Source organism: Condylostylus longicornis, unplaced genomic scaffold (assembly GCF_029603195.1).
Source record: "Condylostylus longicornis isolate FDR11 unplaced genomic scaffold, ASM2960319v2 ptg000031l, whole genome shotgun sequence".
In the NCBI taxonomy this organism is placed as follows: Eukaryota; Metazoa; Arthropoda; class Insecta; order Diptera; family Dolichopodidae; genus Condylostylus; species Condylostylus longicornis.
Genome location: NW_026578000.1, coordinates 8919340 through 8930015, shown reverse-complemented (window position 1 = coordinate 8930015; position 10676 = coordinate 8919340). Strand labels below are relative to the sequence as shown.

Here is a 10676-nt window from a genome sequence, read left to right as displayed (position 1 = left end):
AAAATATTAATGTTTTTATTTGATAACTAAATCTTCGTTCTTTCTAACATTCTTCGGAAATCCTTGTTAGAAACTTCCTTTCTTAAAATTCTACTTTATTGCTTTTTTTCATTTTATGTTTTTCTATCACGATTCTTTCTACCCAAGTACATTCTCACATAGTTAACCTGTGGAGCGTATCGTATAAAGTTTATAAAATATTACAAAGCTACATATATGGATTTAAAACAAAATTTATTTAGCCAGAAACTTATAAATTAAAATCGTAACTAACACAAACTTAATATTTATTTTTGGTTTAAAAATGGAAGAAGGTTTTGAAAAATTTTTCTATGAATTCTAAGCGAACATTTAAAGCTTTCAAAATCACTTATTTACATTTACATAGGGGTGTGTTTTAAAATATTTCCAGAACAAAAAAAAAATAAAATTTTTGCTTATAAATATTAACAACTTTTCTTAAATAAATTTAATTCATTTTAAATATTCGCTTAGGAAAACCAATACAATCGAAATTATTGTAAAGTTTATAAAAGAAGCTTTAAGAGATCCTGAAGAGTTAAGGCGTAACTCGCGTTCAAGACCTGTTGGAACATCTAAATACACCTGATGAACACCAATATTTAAAATTAAGTCACGTAATTTTTTAATATTAACCGAAGGTATATCCTTATCTGCTGACCAAATCGATAGTGTTCCATTGTTATTAGTTGCAGCAGTTTTAATTAACAAATCTTTTAACTCATTTTCACTATTTGCAGCATATACAGCTCTTACTGGGTAGGTAATAGATCTGTTTACAATGCCATTGTCCTAAAATAAATCAATGAAAATCGTATTAAGATCAAAGAAAATATAGAAATATAGAAAAAATTCAATATTACCTTTATTAACGATATCATTTGATTAATCTGGCTTTCTTCATATTTAACTTTTGATGTATCTGTTACTAAATCTGTTGTCCAACCAATTGATAACGTATTATTATCACTGATTTCCTTTGCTGTTTTTAAGAATCTTAACGCATCTACTGGAGGATTCTGAGGATTTCCTGGTCCATTCAAAATGTCCGCATTAAACCACATTTTTTTTATAATTTTACTATGATTTTTTATAGTTTCAATCCCGTTTTCGAAAGCTTCAATACTTTTGAAATCTAGTTTAATACCTTTTTGAGAGTTAGGATTTTTCGCGTTATACTCAGTAATATTTTGCAAATAATATTCTAATGAAATATCGGATTCATTTTTTGGTGGATGCGACATAATTGGAATAACTTTAGTTTTGTCTTCAAATAAGGTTCCCATTAAACAATCAGATTCAATCATTTCAACTTTAGCTAAAATAAATAAAAAAAACTATTAATTTTAAGTTTATATTCTAGTTTATTGATTAAAGTCATTAGACGATTATGTTAGGATATCTGTTAAATAAGATTCGAAAGCTTAACATCAAAACTTAAAAGTAAAGTTGTGCTTTCAAAAGAACGAGATCACAACTTCAAATACCGTCACGTTTCTTTGAAAGGCATTCAGTTGTAGCTTCAATTTGAATTAATTCATCAAGGAGCTCCCCAATAAAGAATAGGTGACAATATTCAAAGAGAATATCTCTTTCTTCAAAATAAATTGTATGCTTTATAACCGTTTTATGAAGTTTTTTTTTAAATATTTGCTTTTAAATTGTCAAATAACAACTTCCTCAGAACAGTATTATTGTTAGCATACTCTTTTTTATTCTTCAAATTCACTAATAATTGATTTTTATAACTTAGATTGCTTGAGAGAAACATAGCTCCATGATTGTTGACAATTTCAAATTTGAAAAATTTTTAGTCAGCTGCCAAAAAAGTTGGAGGAAAATATTCTCCCGTTTTCTGCTCTATGACCTCACAAACTATGAAATGTCTTTCTGCCGACACCTTTTCGGTGTCCAATTACAAAAAAATTTTAAACAAAATTAAAAAACAATAACATAAAAATTCAACACAAAACCTCAAGATAATAAATTTAAACAATAACTTAATTATCTGCGATTACCAATCAAATTATAAATTTAGAATGCAAACAGTATTGCGATAATTCGTGTGATTATTTAAAATAATATACATGAATATTATATATATATATATGTATATAAGTAATTATATGTATGTATATGTAGATTTAATAGTAAATTTATATATGAACACGTAATATTATTGAATAAAACTGAAAAAATTTTCTTATTTGTATTGTAAGTTTGTTAAGCAGATTTATCAAAAGCACTTATCATTTTTTAAGTCTTCATACTAATAGTTCTAATTTAAGTTTTACATTGGCAGTTTGTTAAAAAAGTAAACGCTTTGTAAGTTATCGAAAAAGTTTCAAAAAACACAACTATTTTGTCACTTTTTTGTATTTAAAAAATCTCATTTCTTTTCAATTGCTACCGTCTTCTTATACGTATGTTTTAGGTCCAACACAGATTTACGAATGTAGATTTCAAGAACAACTGAACTCGAATCCTTACACGTGGTAGGAAAACTAAATTCATTACAAAAAAATTATTAGTAAATTTCATCTTTATTCAGTTTATTTCCACAAAAATTTCAGTTCGATTTTTCTAAATTAGAAAATATTTTAACTAATTTAATGACGAAAAACCAGAATGAAGGAATGATAAATTTAATTAGTCATATAAAAATTTTAAGAACAAAAACATTATTAATAATTATTACCACTTACTATTAATAAAATATAAAAGACACACCTTAATGGTTTCTAAATTAAATGAAAAAAAGAAATTATCCTATGTATTTCATTCGGAATTCTCGTTTGCTAAGAACAAAACCTTAACCACACACAATAAAAAATATATTAAATAATGATATGTAATTTGAGCGACACAAACCCTAAATTCTTTCAGCATAATTTCAAACAATTAACAAAACAATTTCTTTTACTGCGCCTAATTATCTTTATAATAACATTGTGCCAATAACTGTGATCTCTTTTTGATTTTAATGTAATAGATGAACTTGTAATTTTAATTAGAAACAAAAAAGTGGAAAAAATTAAAAGGCGGTGACATCGATAACGTCTCGGAAAATTTTCATCCCGACATTTTGCGATAGAGAGTCGCAAACATTTTTTTAAAATCAATTCTAATCGTGACTCAATGTAAAACGGTTTCCCTTACATTTCCGATTATGCAATATTGGGTTCGAGACTTTGTAAATACGTTGTCGATGTCAGGGAAATTCTCTCACATATCTACTTATTTCTATAATAAAATTATGTTATACTGAATCAACCGTAAGAATTACTTTTTTACACAAACCATAATTTTTTTAAATTAGAAGAAAAAATATTTTATCTAAAATTGATAATATTTGAAAAATTCTTTGCAATTGGTCCAATTTGTGTTCAATTATTCACGGCCAGAACAATTTTGATGAGAGCTACAAGTATCATCAACATATGCAAATATATATTTATGTATGTATCTTGATAAATTAAGCATACATATTTAATTTAAATTTAATAACAAGATATTTTTATGAATTTTCACGCATTTTCACAGAAATTTCAAGAATTTTATAATGGACTTAATACCTACATATCTAGTTATGTGCATGTATACTTTCAAGAAAATAAAATTTATTACGAAAGTCGTCAATAAGTCGCCAAAATCATCATAACAATCATCTCCATCATCATCACTACCATTATTTTTAATTTTCCTGTCAGTCATCATATTTTATTGTTATGAAAAAAAGTTATAAGGATACAATTACATATTCTATAAATCTATATCGTACACTAGATTTTCTTATATTGAAGAAGTCTAAACAAGTAAAATACATATTATGTAGTAGTACTAGTACATATGTATGCATGTGTTTTCGGATAAGGCATAAATTATCCGAAAACATGAAAAGTTCCAGAATTTTTTAATTTATTTAGGTAAATAGGTTTATTATTGGTTTGAGTATTTAAAAATAATAAAATGCCTGTTTTTAACGATGAGTCACATACATACTTATATAAGAATGTACACACTTAATATTATTAAAATTGCACACATAATTATATACGTAGACGAAATCCGTTAATATTTGAGCAATATCAAATTGTAATAAAAAATGTATCCAACTACATAAATGGGCCGCGTCCATTTAATTTCGTTTGAGTTTCAAATAATAAATATATTTAGGATGTACTTTTATTATTACTTATTTTTCCCTTTTTTATTTTATTTGCTGTATTAATGGAAATAAAATCTTTTTTCAATATTGCATAAATTTATAAAAGTTCAAGGTTATTTCAATATAAATTGTAACTAATATTTCAGAACTTTAAGTACTTTAATCCTACATAATTTTTTCATTCTAAGTTTATATGAAATTTAATGTTGGGAAGAATGGATACGTAAATAAATAAAATGGTATTTGGTCAACATTATATAACAAACGTAAATTTAACATAATTCTAAAAATGATTAACATAACAGTTATTGCTAATCGAGTAAATAAACCAATTATTGTTAAAACAAAGCAATTAAATCAATTATTTACAAAAGTCCTACATGAACAACTACAGGAATCTGTTGCTAGAGTACTTTAATGATTCTAAAAGAAACTCTAAATTTAATCTTGTATTGATTGTATTTTGTATTTTCTTGTATTTTATTTAATTTTATCAGCATTGTTGTAAAAGTAAGCTTTAAATTTTATGGATGAGTCATGTACTTTTAATATTTTTTACATTTAAATTTATTTTATTTTGATTTTTTATACTCTTAATTTCATTTTAATCCATAAAATTTAAATTATTTAGAAAAAAGATAAAAAATTAATTATCTATGTTTAATTAGGGGCGGTAAGAAATTTTAATTTTACTTTTGTTTACTTGCAATTTACACATAATTTGTATGTGTGTACGACGAGTAAAACTTTCTTGAAGGTTAAAAATTTATACGATTCCCCCCGGCACATAAAATTGGTAATTAAAATGTTTTTTTTTTTTTATTGAATAGGAAAACTTTCAGATAAACAAAATGTGATTTAAATAAAGGTTAAAATAAGTAGAAAGAACTTTTAGCGACAACAATGCAAATTTTAAAATAAAATTCAATAACAAATTATTGAAATTCGTGTTTAAAAAAAGCTGATTTTTGAAAATTGCGTAATAGTATCTACATAGAGTCATCAAGATGCATATGCTATCTAAATTAAATAGCTATATAAAATTAGTAATTTCTGCATTAGGCTAAGTTCAACTTTGTAAAATTGACATGTTAAATAAAATTATATTATTTTCATTTTTTAATAAATCTTAACAAATTATGATAAAATTAACTATCGTAGCTTAACAATTTTAATTATACCTACTCGTATATAATTATGAATAATTATTTATTTTTCTTAAAGTTTAGTAAAATAAAAAATTGTATTTAAATAATCTCTATATATGCAACTTACATTCAAGAGCCTTTTTTAATAAAGTGTAATCATTTGCCGCATGAGCCCATTTGATAGCTGTTAAATTTGCTGGTTTTTCTTCCATTCCTGCAGTAGATGATTTCGTGGAAGCTCCTTGAATAATTCCAAAAAATCCTGTAAAAGAAAAATAAATAATATTTCTTATAAATAACAAAATATTTTTTATTTAAAAAATAATATATTATAAAATGTTCAAAAAATATAACGGTCCACTCAGTGTAAACATTGGGCACTAAGCACTTAGATATACTAACTGTAATATTTTTAATATAAACTCTATGTACCTACTGCAAATTCTGGAATATTTTTTTCCTCAAATTCGCAGTTATGAAGAAATGGCAATATTGTTCTTAAATTTTTAAAAATATTTACTCTGGTTTGAAATTTTTGTATTTAACATAAATAAAAGAAATGCCGTAACTTCAGAATTGTAGTAATACTGCATTGCTACACAATTCAGCAATAACAACTGAATAACAATAAGCTGAATTTTGTATTAAGTTCTTATTAGTGAAATTTTGAGGTCAAGAAACATTCCTTGATCTTTTTTTTTTAATTTCATGTATGAAATTATTGAAACAATATATGTACTTAAGTGAATTAATAAAAAATTACTATAATCTAACAGTTAACATAAAGGGTAGTGTGGTACAGTTCACATTAAAGTGTTTAAAGGGTAGGAATAATTATAAAAGAAATTAAAGTGTTAAAATATTGTATGTTCATCATTATATTATAAGGTTCATCATTTTCTCCCTAAATCCTTTAATAGATGACGTCTTCTTCTTTTATTGCATTTCTATTGTCTTTTTATTTGTCTTTATAAATGTAAACTAAGCCAATCCTAGAAAGAGTTTCATGTAGGGATGAGACAAAATAAAATATATTTTTATATATAATAATAATATAATAAATTAAATTCTTTAAGGTAAGAATATAAAAGACATATAACATATCTATTACATGTTTATAATTTGTATAAATGTATATTTATGCCTTATATTTCTACATTATATATTAACATATATAAGTATGTTGATGAAAATTTATGGATGTTAACAGGTCTTATTTTATTTATTCTTCTTTTTATATTTTATGACTAAAAGACCGCTCCTTCATATATTTACCTATATAGAATATGTTATAGAAATTAAAAGCTAAAGACATACATATATTTTTTGGGTATATAAAGTGATGTAAAGATAATATATTCATTCATTGATAATAGTATACATATATGCGAGGATATAAAATGTGTAGGTAAAATTACAGACCTTGAGAAAATAAAAGATATTTTGATACAAGGACTACTAAGGATATACTAAGGTATATAAATCTTTGCTTTTTTCCACAGGATTAAGTGAAAAAATTCATACTCAATTTTTAGAAGTTTTTTAATAATATTCATTTAGTCAATTTAATGTTAGTTTTCAATTAGGTTTGTAAATTTAAAATTTTTGATTTTAAGAGAAAAAAATTTTTGACTTAACTCTAATTTTGCTGGCAAACACAATAACAGTTTAACAATTTAAACAGATATTTGATGTAGGAAAGTTTATAAAGTCGTTTCTGAATTAAAAAATTACAATTTGTAGTTACTATATTGTGTGAGACAGAAAATTTAATTTTTTAATGATAAAATCAATGCAATTTCCAAAAAATAATGTAGTCTATGATAGCAATTTGCAAACCCCCCTCCTTTCCCCTCTCTCATTTAATTTAAGATATCCTCATTATCGATCATTTTTGATGTATACGCATTAGAGAGTTACAATTTTGAGGATATGTGGCTTTAGGAAAATTTTCATATACATACCTACATAATTTTAATTTAAATTTTTAAAAATGCAACTGTAAACAGAAAATATTTCTATAATACATACTCGTACATATATATTAAAAAAAATCAAATTATTTAATTATTATTTTTTTAACTTGATTACTTTTTAGTTAACGAAAGTTTAAATGTGTATAACTAAAATTATGTAATATTTATAGAAAAAATATTCGAATAATTTTCAATGACTCACGAGTTTTTTAAAATCAATTGTAAAATGATTAGAATTTTTCCAATAACTTTTTGTTTTGTTACTTTAAATAAATTACAGATAAAAAACTATGTTTGTAAAAATTATGTAAATGATTTTTTAAGCCAAGCATTAATTTTGTTTGTAATTATTATATTTTATTGCGCAAATGCTGAAATGATTAAAATGCTGAAATTTGTACACTTATACTTTTTTTTACTATACATGTATATGTACTCGTACTTTTCTAAATTAATATTGTTTTGAAAATAGTCATGTACCCGTTTTAACTCTCTGATAAAAAGTATAGGTAACTTGATTTTACATGAAAACTGAAATATGTACAATATATTGCCTACAGTAATACTGCATAATTCTAATAAGTATTAAGAATTGGGAAAAAATAATTTATTACTCCAATTTTAAACTTAGGAATTTCCGCATGTAAAAGTACATAATATACTTAGAACCCATGCATAGAAAAAAATTTCAAGAATGGATGAAGTTAATTCTCTCTATTAGAAAATTTTAATACAATAAAAATATTTTCTGTTTTCCAATTAATAAAAAGATGTTTAATAAAATGTAAAATGCTGTAGTTTCTAAATTAAAACTCAACTCAATTTATATTATTCATTGCAATTTAATATTTTTTTAATATATTTGTTAATTAAATTTAGCTTTAATTGATTGTTGCTTTAATTTACGTAAAAATTAATTACCAAAGCAATTTGTTGAAATGCGAAAAGTTGTAAAATATCTAACTATCGTTTTTAAAATTGTAACTTTTTACCCGTATAGTCTGCTTTTTTATTTTTAAATAATAAATATAGTTATAAAGCGCAAGGTAGCATTTTTCAAAACAATACAATTTTGTAAATTGCATTGTAGTTTGCAGTATATTATTCCGTTTAGTTACAGATTTTTCAAGATCAAATTACATAGAAGAAAAAAATGAAACACATAGATAAAATCTCATTCTCATTAGGTATCTTTTTGAACTACATACATATTTTTTTCTTTTACCTATAATAATTATTTTTCTACAACATGTGACTATACATATTCTATTACTTGAGTACCTGCACACATACACGTTATTAATGAAAAGAAAAAATTTAAAAATTTCATTGAATGCTATTTAAATATAAGTGTTTAGTTTTTAACCATCTTCAACTATTATTATAATCCTTTCATTTTTATAATCCAAATAAAATATATATGCATAATCAAATCCTTCAAGGACATCTCTTAATTGCAAGTGGTTTTGGCATTTATATACATAGATAACATGCATTAATTTAAATATGTACAAACAAATAAACACTATATAAAATACTAAACAATAAAATACTTACTAAAATGCAAAATATTAAAAAATAAAAAAAATTAAAGCACAATATGGATATGAATTATTATTATACTTAAGAACTTTGGAAATCGTATACAATTTTCAATAAACACTTATACTAAAAATTATTTAACAAATAAAAACAGCAATTCGTTTGTTTTTGTTTTTATTTTAATCCTTACCAAGAATAACGAAGCCACTTAGGATACACTTTAATACCATATTGAACTTAAACGAAATACTTTTTCCAATTAAATTGATTGACTACTAAAAAAAAACCAAAAAAACAAATATAAGAGGCCGGCAATATTACGAGTACAAAAAATCTTCTTACTACTGACTAAAGTCAGTAGCAAAACTTTACTAAAATTATTAATTTAAAAAGAAATAAAGTGTAAGATCACTTTTTTTTACTAAAGTCATTTATGATTCAATTAATTCAATTAAAATAATATTTTTTTTTATTTATTTAAACTAACACCTTGAAGTTATTTTAAATACAAAAAATTACTAAGAGAAGTGAAAAAAAATAACTAACTTATTTGATAACGGAATGAAACCAATATCAAGACCGTTCAACACGACTAACTCTCCTTGAATGATTTCAAATAGCGTTAACATAGATATCTGGTTAAAAATTTAAAGCAAAAAATTTCGTATAAATTTTGTTTGTTTTATTTTGTGATCCACTTTTTTTTTGCTGTCTTTTGTTATTTAATTAGTAATTGTTTACACTATTATTCATATAAGGAATATATAAATTTTTATCGAACACAGGTATTATTAAATTCCTTTTACTTTTTTAATGCATATGATTTTAAAAAATATGTAAATAATTTATATGTGTAGATTAAGTGCAAATTATGCATATACTTACATATAATAGAAACATTCGCCTTAAAACTAAAATACATTATACATGTTTATCCAGGAATAAGATTTATTGATTTAAATAAACATACACATAACTAATATATATTAAGTTGCAGTTCTGGACTTTAGTTTCTTCATTAAGAGAACTAAAATTCTTACATTGAAAAAAATTATATACATATATGCAACATAAGATATACGTACATACGTTACCCTAATATTTATGACGTTGAATTCCATCAATAAACCTTCATTTTATTTCAAAAATCTCATTTAATAATGTATGGAAAATATAATTGTCTTATCATAGACAAAGACAAGGATATTTTAAACTTTATGATTTATCTTTTTGTATGTTCCTTGTTAAAAATGTCCATACACCTCTTAATAGAAGGGTCTGATGAACTATGATAACAACATCTAGATGCAGTTTTTTTCCACCAATAGGCTCATAATTACATGCTTTTCAACTTTGAAAATAAAAAAGCTTTGCAGAAATCATTAGTTAACTTTTCATAGAAAAGTAAATTTACCTTACATTATAAAAGTATGTTTGTAATGTAATATTGCAAAAAAAAAAAATTGAAACAGCAAAACACGTTCTAGCTGTTTCATTAATAGCTAGAATACGTTTTAGTAATAATTCATGACTGTTTTATTATATCAAATATTCTAATACAACAGTGCAATAGAACGAGTACTTTTCTTTTTAATTTTTAAAAAAATTTATGTCTTTATGATACTTCACCCCCAAATTTTAACGAAATTTTGCGTAATAGCAAATTAATTGCTGTTAGGTTATAATAAAAAAATAATAATAAAACATTAAGAGAACGTATGTTCTTCCATATATTTAACAGGTAAAATATACCCATACACCCTTCTGTATATTTATTTAAGGATCGTTAAACATAACGTTTCGTGAACTTATTTTTTTAAT

General features: G+C 23.7%; 1 protein-coding gene across 3 annotated transcripts; it reads right to left on the bottom strand.

Annotated features, from left to right (window-relative positions):
* Nucleotides 1–215: 215 nt before the first annotated feature.
* Nucleotides 216–9459, bottom strand: LOC129608346 (protein FAM151B). 3 transcript variants are annotated; one of them, XM_055519818.1, is made up of 5 exons: nucleotides 9402–9459; nucleotides 9046–9130; nucleotides 5465–5599; nucleotides 885–1339; nucleotides 216–813 (listed from the first exon to the last, which is right to left on the bottom strand). In XM_055519818.1, exons 2-5 carry the CDS (start codon nucleotides 9083–9085, stop codon nucleotides 475–477), a joined length of 969 nt encoding a protein of 322 aa, XP_055375793.1. In that variant the 5' UTR covers nucleotides 9086–9130; nucleotides 9402–9459; the 3' UTR covers nucleotides 216–474. The 3 variants fall into 3 exon arrangements, with proteins under 3 accessions (XP_055375793.1, XP_055375795.1, XP_055375794.1); XM_055519820.1 differs by having other exon boundaries at nucleotides 9046–9127; nucleotides 9402–9423; XM_055519819.1 differs by lacking the exon at nucleotides 9402–9459 and having other exon boundaries at nucleotides 9046–9218.
* Between the last annotated feature and the right edge of the window lie 1217 nt (nucleotides 9460–10676).